General features: G+C 45.4%; 3 protein-coding genes across 3 annotated transcripts in view; 2 read left to right on the top strand and 1 right to left on the bottom strand.

Annotated features, from left to right (window-relative positions):
• Positions 1 to 1,026: 1,026 nt before the first annotated feature.
• Positions 1,027 to 13,934, bottom strand: LOC124044984 (ATP synthase F(0) complex subunit B1, mitochondrial-like). The gene is made up of 7 exons (XM_046364189.1): positions 13,810 to 13,934; positions 12,708 to 12,744; positions 10,780 to 10,922; positions 8,002 to 8,165; positions 7,463 to 7,588; positions 6,879 to 7,058; positions 1,027 to 1,261 (listed from the first exon to the last, which is right to left on the bottom strand). Exons 1-7 carry the CDS (start codon positions 13,835 to 13,837, stop codon positions 1,184 to 1,186), a joined length of 756 nt encoding a protein of 251 aa, XP_046220145.1. The 5' UTR covers positions 13,838 to 13,934; the 3' UTR covers positions 1,027 to 1,183.
• Positions 13,935 to 14,265: 331 nt separating this feature from the next.
• Positions 14,266 to 24,893, top strand: LOC124044983 (proteoglycan 4-like). The gene is made up of 4 exons (XM_046364188.1): positions 14,266 to 14,659; positions 22,121 to 22,206; positions 22,398 to 22,880; positions 24,222 to 24,893. Exons 2-4 carry the CDS (start codon positions 22,174 to 22,176, stop codon positions 24,714 to 24,716), a joined length of 1,011 nt encoding a protein of 336 aa, XP_046220144.1. The 5' UTR covers positions 14,266 to 14,659; positions 22,121 to 22,173; the 3' UTR covers positions 24,717 to 24,893.
• Positions 24,894 to 25,235: 342 nt separating this feature from the next.
• Positions 25,236 to 27,989, top strand: part of LOC124044982 (trichohyalin-like) — a 19,089-nt gene continuing 16,335 nt past the window's right edge. The window contains exons 1-4 of the mRNA XM_046364187.1: positions 25,236 to 25,706; positions 25,797 to 25,854; positions 25,998 to 26,025; positions 27,860 to 27,889. The gene's annotated coding sequence lies outside the window, so the exon portion shown is untranslated. The remainder of the gene's footprint in view (positions 25,707 to 25,796; positions 25,855 to 25,997; positions 26,026 to 27,859; positions 27,890 to 27,989) is intronic.

The following is a 27,989-nucleotide window of genomic DNA, read 5'->3' as shown; positions in this document are numbered from 1 at the left end:
GTCAACCTGAGTAGTAGGGTGTATTCAGTGAGGCAAAAATCTTATCAAATATATTAATTTCACAATAATGACATTTACATTTAAGTCATTTAGCAGACGCTCTTATCCAGAGCGACTTACAAATTGGTGCATTCACCTTATGACATCCAGTGGATGTCATAACATAGTACATATTCAAAACATTCTCCATCTGTGGTTAAACCTCGAGTGTAGGGGGCAGTGTTTTGATATTGGGATGAAAAACGTACCAAAATGAAACTGCCCATTTCGCAGGCCCAGAATATGCATATAATTATCAGATTAGGCTAGGTGTGAACAGTCTTTAAACTTCGTTTCAGGCTTTTATTCTGAAAAATGAGCGAGAACGATCATATCCAGTCAGTGCATAGCTGCATGTCCAGAGTTTTGCATGCGCAACAGCTTGGAGCAGACATTTTCTCTCGCTCTCCTATTGAAAAAGCTACAGTCCGGTTGAAATATTATCGATTATTTATTGTAAAATCAAGGAGGATCGATTATTTAAAAAAAACATTTGACATGTTTCTATGAACTTTACGGATACTATTTGGAATTGGTGTCTGCCCCGTCGAGCCTGTGGATTTCTGAACAAAACGCACCAACCAAATGGAGGTATTTTGGATAGTAAAATAATCTTTATGGAACAAAGGGAACATTTAAGTGTAACTGGGAGTCTCGTGAGGGCAAACATCCGAAGTCCAAAAGTAAGCAATTCATTTTATTGCTTTTCTGACCAATCTACTTTGCTGCTAGCTGTTTGTAATGTTTTGTCTGCTGAGAGAGATGTCCTAACACAAAACGCATGGATAGCTTTTGCTGTAAAGCTTTTTTGAAATCTGACACGTCAGGTGGATTAACAACAAGTTAAACTGTGTTCTGCTATATTGCACTTGTGATTTCATGAAAATTAAATATTTTTAGTAATTTCATTTGACACTCTGCAATTTAGCGGACGTTGACAAAAATGATCCGGCTAACGGGATGGGTGCATCAAGAACACCAAACTAGAACCGAATAAAATTACTTTTATTTTATGATCAGTTGACATGTACAGTATACACACACATATATGGACAGACCATATATGGTTAAAGAGGAAATAGTTTATTTGAAATGAAAACAGTTGGGGTTCAGGAGAGAAGGTCTAGACTGTTACAGCGGTGAATTACGCAGTGGCCTTAGCCTGCTGGACTTTAGCCAACGCCTTCAGGTCTGTGATGCACTTGGCAATACTCGTCTTCTCCTGAAACACAAAGTGAACACGTTCTTTGGTTACTACATGATTCCATAGGTATCATTTCATAGTTAAGATGTTTTCACTATTATTCAATGTAAAAATAAAGAAAAATCCTTGAATGAGTAGGTGTGTCCAAACTGTTGACTGGTACTGTATATAGACCAAATACATACACCCCTTAACACACCCACCCCTTAACACACACACAGATATATCCTTCTATACACCCAGTCAAATCCATAATGTTCCCCATCTCTATATACACCCAGTCAAATCCATAATGTTCCCCATCTCTATATACACCCAGTCAAATCCATAATGTTCCCCATCTCTATATACACCCAGTCAAATCCATAATGTTCCCCATCTCTATATACACCCAGTCAAATCCATAATGTTCCCCATCTCTATATACACCCAGTCAAATCCATAATGTTCCCCATCTCTATATACACCCAGTCAAATCCATAATGTTCCCCATCTCTATATACACCCAGTCAAATCCATAATGTTCCCCATCTCTATATACACCCAGTCAAATCCATAATGTTCCCCATCTCTATATACACCCAGTCAAATCCATAATGTTCCCCATCTCTATACTGACTATATACACCCAGTCAAATCCATAATGTTCCCCATCTCTATATACACTCAGTCAAATCCATAATGTTCCCCATCTCTATACTGACTATATACACCCAGTCAAATCCATAATGTTCCCCATCTCTATATACACTCAGTCAAATCCATAATGTTCCCCATCTCTATATACACTCAGTCAAATCCATAATGTTCCCCATCTCTATATACACTCAGTCAAATCCATAATGTTCCCCATCTCTATACTGACTATATACACTCAGTCAAATCCATAATGTTCCCCATCTCTATATACACCCAGTCAAATCCATAATGTTCCCCATCTCTATATACACCCAGTCAAATCCATAATGTTCCCCATCTCTATATACACCCAGTCAAATCCATAATGTTCCCCATCTCTATATACACCCAGTCAAATCCATAATGTTCCCCATCTCTATATACACCCATCTCAAATCAAATATATGTTCCCCATCTCTATATACACCCAGTCAAATCCATAATGTTCCCCATCTCTATACTGACTATATACACTCAGTCAAATCCATAATGTTCCCCATCTCTATATACACCCAGTCAAATCCATAATGTTCCCCATCTCTATATACACCCAGTCAAATCCATAATGTTCCTGTTAAGGGAATTCTTTATCAATGATGACTAATCAGAATACTATTGTTAGTGTATATGTACTAATCAGAATACTATTATGTAGTGTATATGTACTAATCAGAACACTATTATGTTAGTGTATATGTACTAATCAGAATACTATTATGTTAGTGTATATGTACTAATCAGAACACTATTATGTTAGTGTATATGTACTAATCAGAATACTATTATGTTAGTGTATATGTACTAATCAGAATACTATTATGTTAGTGTATATGTACTAATCAGAATACTATTATGTTAGTGTATATGTACTAATCAGAATACTATTAGTGTATATGTACTAATCAGAATACTATTAGTGTATATGTACTAATCAGAATACTATTAGTGTATATGTACTAATCAGAATACTATTAGTGTATATGTACTAATCAGAATACTATTAGTGTATATGTACTAATCAGAATACTATTAGTGTATATGTACTAATCAGAATACTATTAGTGTATATGTACTAATCAGAATACTATTAGTGTATATGTACTAATCAGAATACTATTAGTTAGTATATGTACTAATCAGAATACTATTAGTGTATATGTACTAATCAGAATACTATTAGTGTATATGTACTAATCAGAATACTATTAGTGTATATGTACTAATCAGAATACTATTAGTGTATATGTACTAATCAGAATACTATTAGTGTATATGTACTAATCAGAATACTATTAGTGTATATGTACTAATCAGAATACTATTAGTGTATATGTACTAATCAGAATACTATTAGTGTATATGTATATGTACTAATCAGAATACTATTAGTAGTGTATATGTACTAATCAGAATACTATTAGTGTATATGTACTAATCAGAATACTATTAGTGTATATGTACTAATCAGAATACTATTAGTGTATATGTACTAATCAGAATACTATTAGTGTATATGTACTAATCAGAATACTATTAGTGTATATGTACTAATCAGAATACTATTAGTGTATATGTACTAATCAGAATACTATTAGTGTATATGTACTAATCAGAATACTATTAGTGTATATGTACTAATCAGAATACTATTAGTGTATATGTACTAATCAGAATACTATTAGTGTATATGTACTAATCAGAATACTATTAGTGTATATGTACTAATCAGAATACTATTAGTGTATATGTACTAATCAGAATACTATTAGTGTATATGTACTAATCAGAATACTATTAGTGTATATGTACTAATCAGAACACTATTAGTGTATATGTACTAATCAGAACACTATTATGTAGTGTATATGTACTAATCAGAATACTATTACTGTATATGTACTAATCAGAATACTATTATGTAGTGTATATGTACTAATCAGAATACTATTATGTAGTGTATATGTACTAATCAGAATACTATTATGTAGTGTATATGTACTAATCAGAATACTATTATGTAGTGTATATGTACTAATCAGAATACTATTATGTAGTGTATATGTACTAATCAGAATACTATTATGTAGTGTATATGTACTAATCAGAATACTATTATGTAGTGTATATGTACTAATCAGAATACTATTATGTAGTGTATATGAATACTATTATGTAGTGTATATGTACTAATCAGAATACTATTATGTAGTGTATATGTACTAATCAGAATACTATTATGTAGTGTATATGTACTAATCAGAATACTATTATGTAGTGTATATGGTCTAATCAGAATACTATTATGTAGTGTATATGTACTAATCAGAATACTATTATGTAGTGTATATGGTCTAATCAGAATACTATTATGTAGTGTATATGGTCTAATCAGAATACTATTATGTAGTGTATATGTACTAATCAGAATACTATTAGTGTATATGTACTAATCAGAATACTATTAGTGTATATGTCTAATCAGAATACTATTATGTTAGTGTATATGGTCTAATCAGAATACTATTAGTGTATATGTACTAATCAGAATACTATTAGTGTATATGTACTAATCAGAATACTATTAGTGTATATGTACTAATCAGAATACTATTAGTGTATATGTACTAATCAAAATACTATTAGTGTATATGGTCTAATCAAAATACTATTAGTGTATATGGTCTAATCAAAATACTATTAGTGTATATGGTCTAATCAGAATACTATTATGTAGTGTATATGGTCTAATCAGAATACTATTATGTAGTGTATATGGTCTAATCAGAATACTATTATGTAGTGTATATGGTCTAATCAGAATACTATTATGTTAGTGTATATGGTCTAATCAGAATACTATATGGTCTAATCAGAATACTATTATGTTAGTGTATATGGTCTAATCAGAATACTATTATGTTAGTGTATATGGTCTAATCAGAATACTATTAGTGTATATGTACTAATCAGAATACTATTAGTGTATATGTACTAATCAGAATACTATTAGTGTATATGTACTAATCAGAATACTATTAGTGTATATGTACTAATCAAAATACTATTAGTGTATATGGTCTAATCAGAATACTATTATGTAGTGTATATGGTCTAATCAGAATACTATTATGTAGTGTATATGGTCTAATCAGAATACTATTATGTAGTGTATATGGTCTAATCAGAATACTATTATGTAGTGTATATGGTCTAATCAGAATACTATTATGTAGTGTATATGGTCTAATCAGAATACTATTATGTTAGTGTATATGTACTAATCAGAATACTATTATGTAGTGTATATGTACTAATCAGAATACTATTAGTGTATATGTACTAATCAGAATACTATTAGTGTATATGTACTAATCAGAATACTATTATGTTAGTGTATATGGTCTAATCAGAATACTATTAGTGTATATGGTCTAATCAGAATACTATTAGTGTATATGTACTAATCAGAATACTATTAGTGTATATGGTCTAATCAGAATACTATTAGTGTATATGGTCTAATCAGAATACTATTATGTTACTGTATGTGTACTAATCAGAATACTATTATGTTACTGTATGTGTACTAATCAGAATACTATTATGTAGTGTATATGGTCTAATCAGAATACTATTAGTGTATATGGTCTAATCAGAATACTATTATGTTACTGTATGTGTACTAATCAGAATACTATTATGTTAGTGTATATGTACTAATCAGAATACTATTAGTGTATATGTACTAATCAGAACACTATTATGTTAGTGTATAGATGTATGAATTTTATTTTTAATCCTAGTACTGAATATAATGTGTGTAAATATAATCAAGAATTAGAACATGGTCTGTCTGTACCATGGTAGAAATGAATGAACTTATAGCCAGTCTGGCTAGAAGGCTTATCTACACAAGCTGACCTTGGCTCGGTCGTATATTATCTTTATAGGGAGAGACGATGTGAGAACCATACAGCCTTTGTACTAGAACAGAGATGACACGGGTTGGTACTGAAACTAATGACGTCATTTTAAGTTTATAACCTGTGGTAAAATGTGTAACAAGGAGCAGTACTCTCGTGAATAAAGGCTGCCGTTTGACTTGAAGACTGGGCTCTGTCCATTTTTATACTAATAAGGGACATACAAACCCTTATGAATTGACAGAGTGTTTGATTTTAATTGGGTGTTAAAACAGAGGAATTTAATTCCTACAACAGTACCCCATCTCTATACAGACTATACACACTCCAGTCAAATCCATAATGTTCCCCAACCCACCTGCTGGGGGGTGATGTGTGTAATGTTCCCCAACCCACCTGCTGGGGGGTGATGTGTGTAATGTTCCCCAACCCACCTGCTGGGGGGTGATGTGTGTAATGTTCCCCAACCCACCTGCTGGGGGGTGATGTGTGTAATGTTCCCCAACCCACCTGCTGGGGGGGTGATGTGTGTAATGTTCCCCAACCCACCTGCTGGGGGTGATGATGTGTAATGTTCCCCAACCCACCTGCTGGGGGGTGATGTGTGTAATGTTCCCCAACCCACCTGCTGGGGGGTGATGTGTGTAATGTTCCCCAACCCACCTGCTGGGGGGTGATGTGTGTAATGTTCCCCAACCCACCTGCTGGGGGTGATGTGTGTAATGTTCCCCAACCCACCTGCTGGGGGGTGATGTGTGTAATGTTCCCCAACCCACCTGCTGGGGGTGATGTGTGTAATGTCTCCCCAACCCACCTGCTGGGGGGTGATGTGTGTAATGTCTCCCCAACCCACCTGCTGGGGGGGTGATGTGTGTAATGTTCCCCAACCCACCTGCTGGGGGGTGATGTGTGTAACCCACCTGCTGGGGGTGATGTGTGTAATGTTCCCCAACCCACCTGCTGGGGGGGTGATGTGTGTAATGTTCCCCAACCCACCTGCTGGGGGGTGATGTGTGTAATGTTCCCCAACCCACCTGCTGGGGGGTGATGCTGGTGACTACGTTCTTCTCCACCCAGTTCACCATGTGTTCCTGCTCCATGCGGCGGTGAAGGGTCTGCAGGGCGATCTGGTAGTCCAGCCTCTTCTTCACATCGTTGGTCACCATGTGGACCCTCTCCCTGCGGTTGGTCTCCAGTAGCATGGCCACGTTGTTCTGAGGTGAGGTAGGGGGGGGGGGGGGGGGGGGAGAACAGAGGGGACATTAGCACACCATCTCATGCTAAAATCATAGCAAGACGTTGGGGTCTGGTTTAATCCTAGATTTTTTTTTTTAAACACTCTTTCAACAGATATTCTCCATTCACAATGCTTTTTAATCCAAGTTTACACTTAATTAAGTCTGTGTCCTGAAATACCAGCCCTAGGAGTGGTTACACAGGCCTAGATGAAGCTTACTCCTGGATTGAAGACCATGTTAAAACAGGTCTATCAAAAGGCTTTTCAAATTGGACCGATTTGACCTCGTCAAGAGTGTGTGGGTTTTGAGCCCAGAGTTTAGCTCCTCTTTACCATACAGACGAGACGCGTGTTCTAACGTCAGGTAACCAACCGACTCACCCTCTTAGCGTCGAAGAGCATCTGTCGTCCCTCTGCTCTCCACTGCTCCTTCTTCTCGTCCAGGACGGCCTGAGCCAAGCTGGTCATGGCCAGGTCCTTCACTTCCTGAGCCTTCTGCACTTTCTCCTGCAAAAACCAGAACACACAGACAATGTCAGAGGGTAAGGGTCGTAGGTCAGCTGTGAGACTACGAGGCTCCGAGGAACACAGCATATGGACAGTTTGCATAACATATGAAATGTCTCGGGACTGGTGACTTTAAATAAGGGAGGGGCTAAAATCCTCAATAGAAAATTCAGTAGAAACGCTTCTGGGGAGGTACTGGAGGAGTCGGGCCTGCCGGGGGGTTACCGGAGGAGTCGGGGCTGCTGGGGGGGGGGGGGGGGGTACCGGAGGAGTTGGGGCTGCTGGGGGGTACCGGGGAGTTGAGAAACACTGATCCAGAACTACTACAAAAGTCCAAAAGATTTACGACAAGAAGACCTGCAATTAATGATCAAACAGGCCAAACAAACTCAGGAGGACAATTATTTCCGCACCTCGTTCAGTTTGTCAGCGAAAGCCGCGACGTCGGGGCCGAACTTCCTGACACCGTAGATGATGACCGTACCCATGCAGGCAGCAGCGAAGGTCTCGTGGTTGATGATGTAGATCTCCTTGGAGAGAATGTACGTGAGCAGCCCAGCACCCAGCATGTAGGGGCCTAGAGACAACAGGAGTGGAGATGCTAACGTTTATTTAGTATAATTTATAGAGGAGAAGAGCGAGAGAGAGAGAGAAGCAGAACAGGATTTGGTTTCGGAGCTGGTCACGGGTGCACCTCAGACACGCTCAAGGTCCTAAACGATATCATAACCGCCATCGATAAGAGACAGTACTGTGCAGCCGTCTTCATCGACCTGGCAAGGCTTTCGACTCTGTCAATCACCACATTCTTATCAGCAGACTTGTTTTCTCAAATGACTGCCTCGCCTGGTTCACCAACTACTTCTCAGATAGAGTTCAGTGTGTCAAATCGGAAGGCCTGTTGTATGGACCTCTGACAAGTCTCCATGGGGTGTCACAGGGTTCAATTCTCGGGCCGACTCTTTTCTCTGTATACATCAATGATGTCGCTCTTACTGCTGGTGAGTCTCTGATCCACCTCTCGGCAGACGACACCATTCTGCATACTTCTGGCCCCTCTTTGGACACTGTGTTAACTAACTTCCAGATGAGAGTCAATGCCATACAACACTCCTTCATTGCTCCTTTGCACCCCAGTATCTCTCCTTGCACACTCATCTTCTTCACATCTATCCCTCCAGTATTTAATTGCTGTATTGTAATTATTTCGCCACTATGGCCTATTTATTGCCTTACCTCTCTTATCCTACCTCATTTCCACACACCTTTTCTATTGTATTATTGACTGTATGTTTGTTTATTCCATGTGTAACTCTGTGTTGTTGTTTGTGTCGTACTGCTTTGCTTTATCTTGGCAAGGTCGCAGTTGTAAATGAGGACTTGTTCTCAACCAGCCTACCTGGTTAAATAAAGGTGAAATAAAAATACAAACAAAAAAGGATGTAGGAACCTGGGGATGATAATAGAACACGAGTGAAGAGAGTGTCAAGGGCAAAAGGAGATGGAAGGGAGAACGGATAGGAGGGGGAGGAGGAGGAAGAGGGGATGGGAGGAGAGGGGATGGGAGGAGATGGAAGGGAGAACGGATAGGAGGGGGAGGAGGAGGGGAGGAGATGGGCGGAGGAGGGGAGGAGATGGGAGCGGAGGACGGGAGGAGGAAGAGGGGATGGAAGCGGAGGAGGGGAGGAGATGGAAGCGGAGGAGGGGAGGAGATGGGAGCGGAGGAGGGGAGGAGATGGGAGCGGAGGACGGGAGGAGGAAGAGGGGATGGAAGCGGAGGAGGGGAGGAGATGGAAGCGGAGGAGGGAGGAGATGGGAGCGGAGGAGGGGAGGAGATGGAAGCGGAGGAGGGGAGGAGATGGAAGCGGAGGAGGGGAGGAGATGGGAGCGGAGGACGGGAGGAGGAAGAGGGGATGGAAGCGGAGGAGGGGAGGAGATGGAAGCGGAGGAGGGGAGGAGATGGAAGCGGAGGAGGGGAGGAGATGGGAGCGGAGGAGGGGAGGAGATGGAAGCGGAGGAGGGGAGGAGATGGGAGCGGAGGACGGGAGGAGGAAGAGGGGATGGAAGAGGGGAGGAGATGGAAGCGGAGGAGGGGAGGAGATGGGAGCGGAGGAGGGGAGGATGGAAGCGGAGGAGATGGGAGCGGAGGACGGGAGGAGGAAGAGGGATGGAAGGGAGGAGGGGAGGAGATGGAAGCGGAGGAGGGGAGGAGATGGGAGCGGAGGAGGGGAGGAGGAAGAGGGGATGGGAGGAGAGGAGGAGAGTGTCAAGGGCAAAAGGAGATGGAAGGGAGAACGGGAGGAGAGGGGGGAGGAGGAAGGGGGATGGGAGGAGAGGGGATGGGAGGAGATGGAAGGGAGAACGGATAGGGGAGGAGGAGGGGAGGAGATGGAAGCGGAGGAGGGGAGGAGATGGGAGCGGAGGACGGGAGGAGGAAGAGGGATGGAAGCGGAGGAGGGGAGGAGATGGAAGCGGAGGAGGGGAGGAGATGGGAGCGGAGGAGGGAGGAGATGGGAGCGGAGGAGGGGAGGAGATGGAAGAGGAGGGAGAGATGGGAGCGGAGGACGGGAGGAGGAAGAGGGGATGGGAGGAGATGGGAGCGGAGGAGGGGAGGAGATGGGAGCGGAGGACGGGGAGGAGGAAGAGGGGATGGGAGGAGATGGAAGGGAGGAGGGGAGGAGATGGGAGCGGAGGAGGGAGGAGGAAGAGGGGATGGGAGGAGATGGGAGCGGAGGAGGGGAGGAGATGGGAGCGGAGGACGGGAGGAGGAAGAGGGGATGGGAGGAGATGGAAGCGGAGGAGGGGAGGAGGAGGGGATGGGAGGAGATGGAAGCGGAGGAGGGGAGGAGATGGGAGCGGAGGAGGGGGAGGAGGAAGAGGGGATGGGAGCGGAGGAGGGGAGGAGGAAGAGGGGATGGGAGGAGATGGGAGCGGAGGAGGGGAGGAGGAGGGGATGGGAGGAGATGGAAGCGGAGGAGGGGAGGAGGAGGGGATGGGAGGAGATGGAAGCGGAGGAGGGGAGGAGAGTGAAAGTCCATGGCCACATTCAATAGGCAAATGTTGATTATGTCGATAAATGTCATGAATACAGATTAAATTATTAGTTATTCAACATGTCAGTGAGGCATGTTTGTTCTACATATCATTTTTCTATCTGAACACTGCTCCAGGTTTGTGGAAGTTCTGCTGACCTGTGACTCCAGTCTTGGGGTACAGGAGCTGGAAGATCTCCTCAGGGATGATGCCATGGCGTGTCTTGCCTCCCTTCTCTGGCAGAGCAGGGACTGGAGCTTGGCTGTTGGGGGACGTGTGGAGGTGGGACAGCTGGACCAGCCTGGGAAGACAGGCAGACTTTATTGTAGGAACTATGGTGAGGACGGGAATGTAGAAAGTCAATGTAGAGTTCAAGGTCCCCATTACCATTTTGTCACCTTTATTTCATTTATCTAGTTTGCCAATTCATATCAAAACTACTGGACCATTAAAATGATATATCTAGTGTTGTGAATTGGCATTTAGAGAAAGGGGAATACCTGGTCAGTTGCACAACAATGCAATGAAACCGAAATGCATCTTCGGCATTTAACCCAACCCCTCAAATCAGACACAGCCTTAATAAATCGCCATCCACGTCATCAGTGCCCAGGGAGCGGTTGTTGTTCGGGGTTAACTGCCTTGCCGGCTCAGGGATTCAAACGAGAGACGATTCTGTTACTGGTCCAACACTTAACGCTCGGCTACCTGCCACCCGTGGTTTTATACATGTAAAACAAGCATGTGTCTCTAGATTAGGCTGGGCGATATATCAAATTCATTTCATTTTTAGCACGATGTTCCAAATGCCTGTCTGGAAAGAATCAAGGTTTTTAATGATCTCCTTCCGTGCACTCTCTCACCCCAAGGCCCTCACACCAACAAAGATGAGAGATTACTTCCTCCTTTTCTGACAAACAGTTTCAACTCGCCTTTCAGGTTTTGTCCAACAGAACCGGGTCAAGTGGAAACAAACACAATGACATTGTTTTACTGTAATAGAGGAGAACGTAACCTTTTTTTAAAGAGGTCTCAACTCCCAAAACGTATAATTAAGTAGACCCTACTAAAAACGAGAGCATCATTGAACATGATTGTGAGAAATGAATGTTCAGCATTTTAGCCACATATTGTTACTTGCTAGCTGTCTAGTCTGTTTTTATAAAAATATGCATTGAGCATAAAAATATTTGTATAAGGAATTGGCATCTCGTTCTCATTCTGAGAAATAAGCATCTCATCTAGGTAGGCCACTTGGTTTCAACATCTAAACAAAATGAACAGGCCGTGCTGTTCAAACAGCTGGAGACAGACATGAGGGTGTGTTCATAACAGTTCAACTGTTCTACCTTGTTAGCAATCAAATAGATCCAAGTTGGCCAATGGAGCGGCAGGAAGCCTAGCGGTTAGAGCATTGGGCCAATGGAGCGGCAGGAAGCCTAGCGGTTAGAGTGTTCGGCCAATGGAGCGGCAGGAAGCCTAGCAGTTAGAGTGTTGGGCCAATGGAGCGGCAGGAAGCCTAGCGGTTAGAGTGTTGGGCCAATGGAGCGGCAGGAAGCCTAGCGGTTAGAGCGTTGGGCCAATGGAGCGGCAGGAAGCCTAGCGGTTAGAGCGTTGGGCCAATGGAGCGGCAGGAAGCCTAGCGGTTAGAGTGTTGGGCCAATGGAGCGGCAGGAAGCCTAGCGGTTAGAGTGTTGGGCCAATGGAGCGGCAGGAAGCCTAGCGGTTAGAGTGTTGGGCCAATGGAGCGGCAGGAAGCCTAGCGGTTAGAGTGTTGGGCCAGTAACAAAAAGGTTGCTGGATCGAATCCCCGGGCTGATGACTAGGTAAAAATCTGTCGTTCTGCACCTGAATAAGGCAGTTAACCCCACTGTTCCCCAGGGCACCGAAAACGTGGATGTCAATTTTAAGGCAGTCCACCTCTTTGATTCAGAGGGGTTGGGTTAAATACGGAAGACATTTCAGTTGAAGGAATTCAGTTGTACAACTGACTCGGTTTGAAATGCAGTGTACTGACATTTAATTGTGTAATGTTTACGTAGAGAACGTCATGTAGCTTCATGTTAAAGTAATAATAAGTGCATACCCAGCGCCGAGGGGACCACTGCTTTTTACAGCATTAGCTGGAGGAGAAAAGAACAGTCAATATAATTTTAAAAAGACAAGAAACATGTTTTGAATGTCATGAATTTACGTGTCAATGAAACATGTGACTGAAAGAGGCTGCTCTGTTGCAAAAAAAAAATAAAAATAAATTCACATACTGGTAGAGAATAATATGGAGTTTTACTCCAAACAGAGTCTGCGCTAGGGAACTGTATCCACATACAAGCTTTCGCTAGCCAACGTCAAATCAGCTGTCAAGCGCAATAGCCACGACATCTACCAAGTGTTAGTACGCTAGCTAACGTTTGTTAACCGTCCAGGACTCGACATTGTCCCTAGTTAGCTAGATAGATAACTAAATATTTTTTTGCTAACTAGTTGTTTAACAGATAGATATCTAAATATTTTTTTGCTAACTAGTTGTTTAACAGATAGATACCTAAAAAAAAATTTGCTAACTAGTTGTTTAACAGATACCTAAATATGTTTTTGCTAACTAGTTGTTTAACAGATAGATACCTAAATATGTTTTTGCTAACTAGTTGTTGAACAGACAGATACCTAAATATGTTTTTGCTAACTAGTTGTTTAACAGATACCTAAATATGTTTTTGCTAACTAGTTGTTTAACAGATAGATACCTAAATATGTTTTTGCTAACTAATTGTTTAACAAACAAATACCTACTTCAAGACACCAATATTATGCATGATGAGTTGCCAACTGTCAGTGAAGTTAGCAATGCTAACAGTTTAACCGTGGAGGGCTCGACACCTTTCCCAACAAGCAATGTTACCTTGACATGTACTGTAACTAAATAACGTTAGTTATTCCAAAATATGGGTGCAATAACTACCCAGATTGGACAAATAAAGAATATTTTTTGCCACGTAACATTTACGTTTTACTAGCTATATTTACCCTGTTCTTGCTAGGTTAGCATGTTGCTCATTCAATTGTGATTGAGGCCTTCTCCTGCAGACTTTTACCCTTCAGCTTTACAGTTCAAATCAGCCACACTTCGTGACATTACTACTGCTATTTCAACTCAATAGTATGTATGATACGCTGACATTGCATACCTGAAACGAAAACGATCCTAGACAGCATTGGTTAAACGAAAAAGTGCCAAGTCTTAGATTTCCTGACCACCTTCTCTTCGTGCCCTTCTACTGCTAGAGACCGTCAAAACGTCGCGAGATTATAAACGGGATTTGAAAGTCACTGTCTTTCAAATTGTTCTGTTGTTCAGTGTTTAATCCACTAGGTTGCACACAAGTGAAATAGATATGACCTTTGCCGCACGGGATATTAAGTTATTAAGCTCCTAAATATAGTTGCAGTTGAAATTTGTTTTGAGCGTTATGAATAGGCATAGTTTGAAAGCACAGTGTTTCAAGTCCAGAGGCAATCAGCCCCATGTTATTTTCAAAACACACACACACACAACATAATACATTGATGGGAGTTTTACAGTGTATATGCATCATGTCCAGTAGTTACATATCATACCAATTTACAGTACGTACAGAAGAACATTCCTAGTACATAACACCCAGCTGACCAGTCTCGCTGAGATGGGGAGAGAGGAAAACGACCAAATAGCTACCTTCTACACCCAACTACAGTGTCAACAGGGCATGGCAGTCTCTAATCAATGGGTCCCACCAGTGTGTGGCATCATTGGAGCCACAGCTTGTTGGTGAGATAGAGGAACCTGCATGACGTGGTTACCCATCCCTTCCACTTCCTGAAAAAACATGCAAGACAGAAAGAGCGACTTGAGAAAGACAGAAAATATTACAAGGAGGACACGGTTTAGAAGACAGAGAAAGCTTGGCTGGTTTTTTTTTTCTGGGTTTTTTTTTTTTTTTTACTTCACAACTGCCTCTTCAGGATCCGTTACTTCAAACAATATTGATGCCTGAGCAGGTAACATGTACATATCTTGATAAACCTCCCTGTACATTTACATTTACATTTAAGTCATTTAGCAGACGCTCTTATCCAGAGCGACTTAGTCATGCTTCCCTTCTCTACTGAAACTCTGTTGTCATAGCAGCCAGAGAAATGTCTTATTTGTGTGTAACTATCTTCTTCAACTTGCCTTTGATACATAAAGCCGTTTTAGCAACTGACTGATGTTTATTGTGCCATTGGTTTTCCAAACTTTCTGTTATATATGTACACATTTGTCAAGTTTGAGGAGCGATGAAGAGCTCCCTGTCAACTGTAAAATGCGATGAGAGAAGTTGAACTGTGAATGGTTTGAGACCTGTGGGCAAATAAATAACAATCAGTCGAAGGCTAATTATACATTCCCCTCATCTGCTTCTCGAGGTGCGTGTCATTTACTGATTGAGTATCCACCCCGTTATCCACCCCGTTATCCACCCCGTTATCCACCCCGGTATCCACCCCGTTATCCAACCCGTTATCCATCCAGTATCCACCAGGTTATCCACCCCGTTATCCACCAGGTTATCCACCCCGTTATCCACCAGGTTATCCACCCCGTTATCCACCCCGTTATCCACCCCGTTATCCACCCTGTTATCCACCCGGTATCCACCAGGTTATCCACCCCGTTATCCACCAGGTTATCCACCCGTTATCCACCCGGTATCCACCAGGTTATCCACCCCGTTATCCACCAGGTTATCCACCCCGGTATCCACCGTGTTATCCACCCCGGTATCCACCCCGTTATTCACCTGGTTATCCACCCCGGTATCCACCGTGTTATCCACCCCGGTATCCACCCCGTTATCCACCAGGTTATCCACCCGGTATCCACCGTGTTATCCACCCCGGTATCCACCCCGTTATCCACCTGGTTATCCACCACGTTATCCACCCCGTTATCCACCAGGTTATCCACCCGGTATCCACCAGGTTATCCAACCTGTTATCCACCGTGTTATCCACCGTGTTATCCACCAGGTTATCCACCCTGTTATTCACCAGGTTATCCACCCCGTTATCCACCAGGTTATCCACCCGGTTATCCACCAGGTTATCCACCCAGTTATCCACCCCGGTATCCACCCCGTCATCCACCAGGTTATCCACCAGGTTATCCACCAGGTTATCCACCAGGTTATCCACCCCGTTATCCACCCCGGTATCCACCCCGTTATCCACCAGGTTATCCACCCTGTTATCCACCCCGTTATCCACCAGGTTATCCACCCCGTTATCCACCAGGTTATCCACCCTGTTATCCACCCTGTTATCCACCACAGTATCCACCCCGTTATCCACCCCGTTATCCACCAGGTTATCCACCAGGTTATCCACCCCGTTATCCACCACAGTATCCACCCCGTTATCCACCCTGGTATCCACAAGGTTATCCACCCCGTTATCCACCAGGTTATCCACCCCGTTATCCACCCCATTATCCACCAGGTTATCCACCAGGTTATCCACCAGGTTATCCACCCCGTTATCCACCCCGTTATCCACCCCGTTATCCACCATGTTATCCACCCCGTTATCCACCCCGGTATCCACCCCGTTATCCACCAGGTTATCCACCATGGTATCCACCAGGTTATCCACCCTGTTATCCACCAGGTTATCCACCCTGTTATCCACCAGGTTATCCACCCGGTATCCACCGTGTTATCCACCCCCGGTATCCACCCCGTTATTCACCTGGTTATCCACCACGTTATCCACCCCGTTATCCACCAGGTTATCCACCCGGTATCCACCAGGCTATCTACCCTGTTATCCACCCTGTTATCCACCGTGTTATCCACCGTGTTATCCACCCCGTTATCCACCAGGTTATCCACCCCGTTATCCACCAGGTTATCCACCCGGTTATCCACCAGGTTATCCACCCTGTTATCCACCAGGTTATCCACCCTGTTATCCACCCAGTTATCCACCCCGGTATCCACCAGGTTATCCACCCTGTTATCCACCAGGTTATCCACCCTGTTATCCACCCAGTTATCCACCCCGGTATCCACCCCGTTATCCACCAGGTTATCCACCCCGTTATCCACCAGGTTATCCACCCCATTATCCACCCCGGTATCCACCAGGTTATCCACCCTGTTATCCACCAGGTTATCCACCCCGTTATCCACCAGGTTATCCACCCTGTTATCCACCCCGTTATCCACCACAGTATCCACCCCGTTATCCACCCCGTTATCCGCCAGGTTATCCACCAGGTTATCCACCAGGTTATCCACCCCATTATCCACCACAGTATCCACCCCGTTATCCACCCTGGTATCCACAAGGTTATCCACCCCGTTATCCACCAGGTTATCCACCCCGTTATCCACCCTGTTATCCACCAGGTTATCCACCAGGTTATCCACCCCGTTATCCACCCTGTTATCCACCCCGTTATCCACCCTGTTATCCACCCCGTTATCCACCCCGTTATCCACCAGGTTATCCACCCCGTTATCCACCCCGGTATCCACCCCGTTATCCACCAGGTTATCCACCATGGTATCCACCAGGTTATCCACCCTGTTATCCACCAGGTTATCCACCCTGTTATCCACCAGGTTATCCACCCTGTTATCCACCAGGTTATCCACCCCGTTATCCACCCCGTTATCCACCAGGTTATCCACCAGGTTATCCACCCCGTTATCCACCAGGTTATCCACCAGGTTATCCACCACAGTATCCACCCTGTTATCCACCAGGTTATCCACCACAGTATCCACCCTGTTATCCACCCTGTTATCCACCAGGTTATCCACCAGGTTATCCACCACAGTATCCACCCTGTTATCCACCAGGTTATCCACCACAGTATCCACCCTGTTATCCACCATGGTATCCACCAGGTTATCCACCCTGGTATCCACCAGGTTATCCACCATGGTATCCACCAGGTTATCCATCCTGTTATCCACCAGGTTATCCACCAGGTTATCCACCAGAGTATCCACCCTGTTATCCACCAGGTTATCCACCATGGTATCCACCAGGTTATCCACCATGGTATCCACCAGGTTATCCACCCTGTTATCCACCAGGTTATCCACCCTGTTATCCACCCTGTTATCCACCCTGTTATCCACCAGGTTATCCACCATGTTATCCACCAGGTTATCCACCATGGTATCCACCAGGTTATCCACCATGGTATCCACCAGGTTATCCACCCTGTTATCCACAAGGTTATCCACCAGGTTATCCACCCTGTTATCCACAAGGTTATCCACCATGGTATCCACCCTGTTATCCACCCTGTTATCCACCAGGTTATCCACCAGGTTATCCACCATGGTATCCACCAGGTTATCCACCCTGGTATCCACCCTGTTATCCACCCTGTTATCCACCAGGTTATCCACCATGGTATCCACCAGGTTATCCACCATGGTATCCACCAGGTTATCCACCCTGTTATCCACCAGGTTATCCACCCTGTTATCCACCCTGTTATCCACCCTGTTATCCACCAGGTTATCCACCATGTTATCCACCAGGTTATCCACCATGGTATCCACCAGGTTATCCACCATGGTATCCACCAGGTTATCCACCCTGTTATCCACAAGGTTATCCACCAGGTTATCCACCCTGTTATCCACAAGGTTATCCACCATGGTATCCACCCTGTTATCCACCCTGTTATCCACCAGGTTATCCACCAGGTTATCCACCATGGTATCCACCAGGTTATCCACCCTGGTATCCACCCTGTTATCCACCCTGTTATCCACCAGGTTATCCACCATGGTATCCACCAGGTTATCCACCCTGGTATCCACCCTGTTATCCACCATGTTATCCACCAGGTTATCCACCAGGTTATCCACCCTGGTATCCACCAGGTTATCCACCAGGTTATCCACCCTGGTATCCACCCTGTTATCCACCAGGTTATCCACCCTGTTATCCACCCTGTTATCCACCCTGTTATCCACCAGGTTATCCACCATGGTATCCACCAGGTTATCCACCAGGTTATCCACCCTGGTATCCACCAGGTTATCCACCAGGTTATCCACCAGGTTATCCACCAGGTTATCCACCAGGTTATCCACCAGGTTATCCACCAGGTTATCCACCAGGTTATCCACCAGGTTATCCACCCTGTTATCCACCAGGTTATCCACCAGGTTATCCACCAGGTTATCCACCAGGTTATCCACCAGGTTATCCACCAGGTTATCCACCCTGTTATCCACCAGGTTATCCACCAGGTTATCCACCAGGTTATCCACCAGGTTATCCACCCTGTTATCCACCAGGTTATCCACCAGGTTATCCACCAGGTTATCCACCAGGTTATCCACCCTGTTATCCACCAGGTTATCCACCAGGTTATCCACCAGGTTATCCACCAGGTTATCCACCCTGTTATCCACCAGGTTATCCACCAGGTTATCCACCCTGTTATCCACCAGGTTATCCACCCTGTTATCCACCAGGTTATCCACCAGGTTATCCACCAGGTTATCCACCCTGTTATCCACCAGGTTATCCACCCTGTTATCCACCAGGTTATCCACCAGGTTATCCACCCTGTTATCCACCAGGTTATCCACCAGGTTATCCACCAGGTTATCCACCAGGTTATCCACCCTGTTATCCACCCTGTTATCCACCAGGTTATCCACCAGGTTATCCACCCTGTTATCCACCAGGTTATCCACCAGGTTATCCACCAGGTTATCCACCCTGTTATCCACCCTGTTATCCACCAGGTTATCCACCCTGTTATCCACCCTGTTATCCACCCTGTTATCCACCAGGTTATCCACCAGGTTATCCACCCTGTTATCCACCAGGTTATCCACCCTGGTATCCACCCTGTTATCCACCAGGTTATCCACCCTGTTATCCACCAGGTTATCCACCCTGGTATCCACCCTGTTATCCACCAGGTTATCCACCAGGTTATCCACCAGGTTATCCACCCTGTTATCCACCAGGTTATCCACCCTGGTATCCACCCTGTTATCCACCAGGTTATCCACCAGGTTATCCACCAGGTTATCCACCCTGTTATCCACCCTGTTATCCACCAGGTTATCCACCCTGTTATCCACCCTGTTATCCACCAGGTTATCCACCAGGTTATCCACCAGGTTATCCACCAGGTTATCCACCCTGTTATCCACCCTGTTATCCACCAGGTTATCCACCCTGTTATCCACCAGGTTATCCACCCTGTTATCCACCAGGTTATCCACCAGGTTATCCACCCTGTTATCCACCAGGTTATCCACCCTGTTATCCACCAGGTTATCCACCAGGTTATCCACCAGGTTATCCACCAGGTTATCCACCAGGTTATCCACCAGGTTATCCACCAGGTTATCCACCAGGTTATCCACCAGGTTATCCACCATGTTATCCACCAGGTTATCCACCAGGTTATCCACCAGGTTATCCACCAGGTTATCCACCCTGGTATCCACCCTGTTATCCACCAGGTTATCCACCCTGTTATCCACCAGGTTATCCACCCTGTTATCCACCAGGTTATCCACCAGGTTATCCACCAGGTTATCCACCAGGTTATCCACCCTGGTATCCACCCTGTTATCCACCAGGTTATCCACCAGGTTATCCACCAGGTTATCCACCAGGTTATCCACCCTGGTATCCACCCTGTTATCCACCAGGTTATCCACCATGTTATCCACCAGGTTATCCACCAGGTTATCCACCAGGTTATCCACCAGGTTATCCACCATGGTATCCACCAGGTTATCCACCAGGTTATCCACCAGGTTATCCACCAGGTTATCCACCAGGTTATCCACCAGGTTATCCACCAGGTTATCCACCAGGTTATCCACCCTGGTATCCACCAGGTTATCCACCAGGTTATCCACCATGTTATCCACCATCCACCAGGTTATCCACCCTGTTATCCACCAGGTTATCCACCAGGTTATCCACCAGGTTATCCACCAGGTTATCCACCATGTTATCCACCAGGTTATCCACCAGGTTATCCACCAGGTTATCCACCAGGTTATCCACCAGGTTATCCACCAGGTTATCCACCAGGTTATCCACCAGGTTATCCACCAGGTTATCCACCAGGTTATCCACCCTGTTATCCACCAGGTTATCCACCACCACCAGGTTATCCACCAGGTTATCCACCAGGTTATCCACCCTGTTATCCACCAGGTTATCCACCAGGTTATCCACCAGGTTATCCACCAGGTTATCCACCCTGTTATCCACCAGGTTATCCACCATGTTATCCACCAGGTTATCCACCAGGTTATCCACCAGGTTATCCACCAGGTTATCCACCAGGTTATCCACCAGGTTATCCACCAGGTTATCCACCAGGTTATCCACCAGGTTATCCACCAGGTTATCCACCAGGTTATCCACCCTCCACCAGGTTATCCACCAGGTTATCCACCAGGTTATCCACCAGGTTATCCACCAGGTATCCACCAGGTATCCACCCTGTTATCCACCCTGTTATCCACCAGGTTATCCACCCAGGTTATCCACCCTGTTATCCACCAGGTTATCCACCAGGTTATCCACCAGGTTATCCACCCCACCCTGTTATCCACCAGGTTATCCACCAGGTTATCCACCCTGTTATCCACCAGGTTATCCACCCTGTTATCCACCAGGTTATCCACCAGGTTATCCACCAGGTTATCCACCAGGTTATCCACCAGGTTATCCACCAGGTTATCCACCATGTTATCCACCAGGTTATCCACCAGGTTATCCACCAGGTTATCCACCAGGTTATCCACCAGGTTATCCACCATGTTATCCACCAGGTTATCCACCAGTTATCCACCAGGTTATCCACCAGGTTATCCACCAGGTATCCACCCTGTTATCCACCAGTTATCCACCATCCACCAGGTTATCCACCCTGTTATCCACCAGGTTATCCACCAGGTTATCCACCAGGTTATCCACCAGGTTATCCACCCTGGTATCCACCCTGTTATCCACCAGGTTATCCACCAGGTTATCCACCAGGTTATCCACCAGGTTATCCACCCTGGTATCCACCCTGTTATCCACCAGGTTATCCACCATGTTATCCACCAGGTTATCCACCAGGTTATCCACCAGGTTATCCACCAGGTTATCCACCCTGTTATCCACCAGGTTATCCACCAGGTTATCCACCCTGTTATCCACCAGGTTATCCACCAGGTTATCCACCCTGTTATCCACCAGGTTATCCACCAGGTTATCCACCATGTTATCCACCAGGTTATCCACCAGGTTATCCACCAGGTTATCCACCAGGTTATCCACCATGGTATCCACTACCTCCACTCCTGCATTCATTTAGCCAATCTGACGCAACCATTGTAACTGCTTTATTTGTCATGTGTCTCTACATATCAATTGCAATAACAATATACTTAATTGTTTAACATATTCACTTTGCAGTTGTAAGAGTAGGCCTACACCCTCATCATTACAGCCAGACAGGACACACTACCATGGAGGATATCACCCTGACCAAGTGGTTTAAGGTGAGAGAATAACAACTCTGCCTAATGAAGGTCTCTGGCTGAAAGGTCACGCTATGTTTTTATCCTTGTAATTTACAAGAGAGAGAGAGAGAGAGAGAGAGTCCGTGCTTCAACTTCTGATGCGTCGTTCGTTTATTTAAGGTAGCACCACTACTCCAGTTGTTTGACCATATGACCCTCTGTTGCGTCAGGTGAAAGAATACGACCAGAAGAGTGAGCAGCGGTCAGAGAAACACAAGGGACTACGGGGACGCAACAACGTTACTTCCTGTCGGAGCCCAACCAGAGAACTGGACACACGGTGGATCAAGAAGGAGCTGAGGCGGAAGAGACAGCAGGAATTCAATATAAGACGATCAGTCAGCCCAGAAAGCGCCAAAGACTCTGGAAAGGTCAAGGACGACAGCTGTGTCATCTGTGACACAGCCAAGTCAGAGACGGTGGGGGCCAAGGTCAGCGTGACCCCTAAGTCAAATCTGCATGGGTCACAAAGGGCCAAAGACTCTGCAAAGGTCAAGGACGACAGCTGTGTCATCTGTGACGAAGCGAAGACAGAGTCTTTGCAGTGTAACATCAGTTGGCCTATGCCCCCTGGGCTTATGTCCAATGTAAGGCCATTAACAATGGGTCGAAGAATAAAGACATCCACAGATGACCTGGACAACAGTGAATGGGTAAAAGAAAACATGTAATTCATGTCTTACCATCTAATTTACTGCATGCCTATTGGTTTACCATCTACTTTACTGCATGCCTATTGGTTTACCATCTACTTTACTGCATGCCTATTGGTTTACCATCTACTTTACTGCATGCCTATTGGTTTACCATCTACTTTACTGCATGCCTATTGGTTTACCATCTACTTTACTGCATGCCTATTGGTTTACCATCTATTTTACTGCATGCCTATTGGTTTACCATCTACTTTACTACATGCCTATTGGTTTACCATCTACTTTACTACATGCCTATTGGTTTACCATCTACTTTACTGCATGCCTATTGGTTTACCATCTACTTTACTGCATGCCTATTGGTTTACCATGTACTTTACTGCATGCCTATTGGTTTACCATCTACTTTACTGCATGCCTATTGGTTTACCATCTACTTTACTGCATGCCTATTGGTTTACCATCTACTTTACTGCATGCCTATTGGTTAAAACCTACTTTACTGCATGCCTATTGGTTTACCATCTACTTTACTGCATGCCTATTGGTTAAAACCTACTTTACTGCATGCCTATTGGTTTACCATCTACTTTACTGCATGCCTATTGGTTTACCATCTACTTTACTGCATGCCTATTGGTTTACCATCTACTTTACTACATGCCTATTGGTTTACCATCTACTTTACTACATGCCTATTGGTTTACCATCTACTTTACTACATGCCTATTGGTTTACCATCTACTTTACTACATGCCTATTGGTTAAAACCTACTTTACTGCATGCCTATTGGTTTACCAACTATTTTACTGCATGCCTATTGGTTAAAACCTACTTTACCGCATGCCTATTGGTTAAAACCTACTTTACCGCATGCCTATTGGTTTAAAATCTACTTTACCGCATGCCTATTGATTTAAAATCTACTTTACCGCATGCCTATTGATTTAAAATCTACTTTACTGCATGCCTATTGGTTAAAACCTACTTTACTGCATGCCTATTGGTTTACCATCTACTTTACTGCATGCCTATTGGTTTACCATCTACTTTACTGCATGCCTATTGGTTTACCATCCACTTTACTGCATGCCTATTGGTTTACCATCTACTTTACTGCATGCCTATTGGTTTACCATCTACTTTACTGCATGCCTATTGGTTTACAATCTACTTTACTTCATGCCTATTGGTTTTAACAATATATTTGAAGTGTATCTTGTTAATAGGGCTACTGTCTATAGTCTGATTCTGACTATCCAGGGCTCATTTATTTATTAAGGGGACGTTACAGCATAATTATTGAGTTCCTTCGTTATCACTGTTGTATTTACCAGGCCTCAATATGGAAAAATGAGAAGAGCAGTACTAGAACACTAGAGGCAGTGTCCTCCACCTTCACCACCTTCACCACCTCGACCAGAGAACCACCCACCTCCACCTTCACCACCTCGACCAGAGAACCACCCACCTTCACCTTCACCACCTCGACCAGAGAACCACCCACCTCCAGCCCAACCATCTGCACCTCGACCAGAGAACCCCCCACCTCCACCCCAACCACCTGCACCTGCACCTCGACCAGAGAACCCCCCACCTCCACCCCAACCACCTGCACCTGCACCTCGACCAGAGAACCCCCATCTCCACCCCAACCATCTGCACCTCGACCAGAGAACCCCCATCTCCACCCCAACCATCTGCACCTCGACCAGAGAACCCCCATCTCCACCCCAACCATCTGCACCTCGACCAGAGAACCCCCATCTCCACCCCAACCATCTGCACCTCGACCAGAGAACCACCCATCTCCACCCCAACCTACACCCTGAAGACGTCCACCCCGAGCAGAAAACTAGTCCAGCCCAGGTTAAAAGCCTTGACAAAACAACCACCCACCTCCACCCCTACCTCCACCCCTACCTCCACCCCAACCTCCACCCCTACCTCCACCCCTACCTCCACCCCAACCTCCACCCCTACCTCCACCCCAACCTCCACCCCTACCTCCACCCCTACCTCCACCCCTACCTCCACCCCAACCTCCACCCCAACCTCCACCCCAACCTCCACCCCAACCTCCACCCCTACCTCCACCCCTACCTCCACCCCTACCTCCACCCCAACCTCCACCCCTACCTCCACCCCAACCTCCACCCCAACCTCCACCCCTACCTCCACCCCTACCTCCACCCCAACCTCCACCCCTACCTCCACCCCTACCTCCACCCCTACCTCCACCCCAACCTCCACCCCAACCTCCACCCCAACCTCCACCCCAACCTCCACCCCTACCTCCACCCCAACCTCCACCCCTACCTCCACCCCAACCTCCACCCCTACCTCCACCCCTACCTCCACCCCTACCTCCACCCCAACCTCCACCCCTACCTCCACCCCTACCTCCACCCCTACCTCCACCCCAACCTCCACCCCTACCTCCACCCCTACCTCCACCCCAACCTCCACCCCGAGCAGAGAACTAGTCCAGCCCAGGAAAAAAGCCCTGACAAAACAACCACCCACCTCCACCCCTACCTCCACCCCTACCTCCACCCCAACCTCCACCCCGAGCAGAGAACTAGTCCAGCCCAGGAAAAAAGCCTTGACAAAACAACCACCCACCTCCACCCCTACCTCCACCCCTACCTCCACCCCTACCTCCACCCCGAGCAGAGAACTAGTCCAGCCCAGGAAAAAAGCCTTGACAAAACAACCACCCACCTCCACCCCTACCTCCACCCCTACCTCCACCCCAACCTCCACCCCGAGCAGAGATCTAGTCCAGCCCAGGTTAAACGCCTCCACGAAGAAAGAAAAGGGTACTTCTATATTTTGTATTCCACTTCCAATACAATACAATTATGACCAAGTCATATTGAATGAAAACATTGGTCATTTCACTCCACCAGGCATCCTGAAGGGTACAGGAGATAAGAAGACACAGCAAGAAGCCAACACACAAACAGAGTGAGTCTCAATCATGTATTTGTCTTCAAATAATGGGTGTATAAAACCCACAAACTGTAACAATAGAAAACACATCAAATCTCTGATTCTGTTGTTATCTTGATGTCAGTCTCTGTAACAAAATAAATGTTTTCTATATACAGGTCTGGCTATGTTACCGTCAAAGAATCTGTGAGTTTCCACAATCCACCTTGCTCACAATTGTGTGCAGTGCCATATAGATCAGTCACTACAGTCTTAGGTTAAATACACCCCCCCCCTCCCCATACAGACCAGTCACTACAGTCTTAGGTTAAATACACCCCCCCCCCATACAGACCAGTCACTACAGTCTTAGGTTAAATACACCCCCCCCCCCCCATACAGACCAGTCACTACAGTCATAGGTTAAATACACCCCCCCCCATACAGATCAGTCACTACAGTCTTAGGTTAAATACACCCCCCCCCCATACAGGTCAGTCACTACAGTCATAGGTTAAATACACCCCCCCCCCCCCCCCCATACAGGTCAGTCACTACAGTCTTAGGTTAAATACCCCCCCCCCCCATACAGATCAGTCACTACAGTCTTAGGTTAAATACACCCCCCCCCCCATACAGATCAGTCACTACAGTCTTAGGTTAAATACACCCCCCCCCCATACAGATCAGTCACTACAGTCATAGGTTAAATACACCCCCCCCCCCCCATACAGATCAGTCACTACAGTCTTAGGTTAAATACACCCCCCCATACAGATCAGTCACTACAGTCTTAGGTTAAATACCCCCCCATATAGATCAGTCACTACAGTCTTAGGTTAAATAACCCCCCCATATAGATCAGTCACTACAGTCATAGGTTAAATACACCCCCCCCCCCCATACAGACCAGTCACTACAGTCTTAGGTTAAATACACCCCCCCCCATACAGACCAGTCACTACAGTCTTAGGTTAAATACACCCCCCCCCATATAGATCAGTCACTACAGTCATAGGTTAAATACCCCCCCCCCCCATACAGGTCAGTCACTACAGTCTTAGGTTAAATACCCCCCCCCCCATACAGGGCAGTCACTACAGTCTTAGGTTAAATACCCCCCCATATAGATCAGTCACTACAGTCTTAGGTTAAATACACCCCCCCCCATACAGATCAGTCACTACAGTCTTAGGTTAAATACACCCCCCCCCCCATACAGACCAGTCACTACAGTCTTAGGTTAAATACCCCCCCCCCCATATAGATCAGTCACTACAGTCATAGGTTAAATACACCCCCCCCCCCATACAGACCAGTCACTACAGTCTTAGGTTAAATACACCCCCCCCATACAGACCAGTCACTACAGTCTTAGGTTAAATACACCCCCCCCCCCATATAGATCAGTCACTACAGTCATAGGTTAAATACCCCCCCCCCCCATACAGGTCAGTCACTACAGTCTTAGGTTAAATACCCCGCCCCCCATACAGGTCAGTCACTACAGTCTTAGGTTAAATACCCCCCCCCCCCCCATACAGACCAGTCACTACAGTCTTAGGTTAAATACACCCCCCCCCCCCATACAGATCAGTCACTACGGTCTTAGGTTAAATACAACCCCCCCCATACAGACCAGTCACTACAGTCTTAGGTTAAATACACCCCCCCATACAGACCAGTCACTACAGTCATAGGTTAAATACACCCCCCCCCCCCCCCCCATACAGACCAGTCACTACAGTCATAGGTTAAATACACCCCCCCCCATACAGACCAGTCACTACAGTCTTAGGTTAAATACACCCCCCCCCCCCATATAGATCAGTCACTACAGTCTTAGGTTAAATACACCCCCCCCCCATACAGATCAGTCACTACAGTCTTAGGTTAAATACACCCCCCCCATACAGACCAGTCACTACAGTCTTAGGTTAAATACCCCCCAGGTCTGTCACTACAGTCTTAGGTTAAATACACCCCCCCAGGTCAGTCACTAGAGTAACACGATGTTCTTTCCCCTGTTCTTCCTTGACAGGAAGTTATTCAGCTGGATGTTTACTTGCAGGTAAAACTTTTTTTGTTTTTTTGTTTGACCCAACCTGTAATGTGCCCAGTTAAACGAGTGAGGCCAGTTGTCCTTCATAGAAGTGTGTATCTTTGCCTTC

This window comes from Oncorhynchus gorbuscha, linkage group LG10 (assembly GCF_021184085.1).
Source record: "Oncorhynchus gorbuscha isolate QuinsamMale2020 ecotype Even-year linkage group LG10, OgorEven_v1.0, whole genome shotgun sequence".
Taxonomy (NCBI): Eukaryota; Metazoa; Chordata; class Actinopteri; order Salmoniformes; family Salmonidae; genus Oncorhynchus; species Oncorhynchus gorbuscha.
This window is presented reverse-complemented; position numbering and strand designations above follow the sequence as displayed.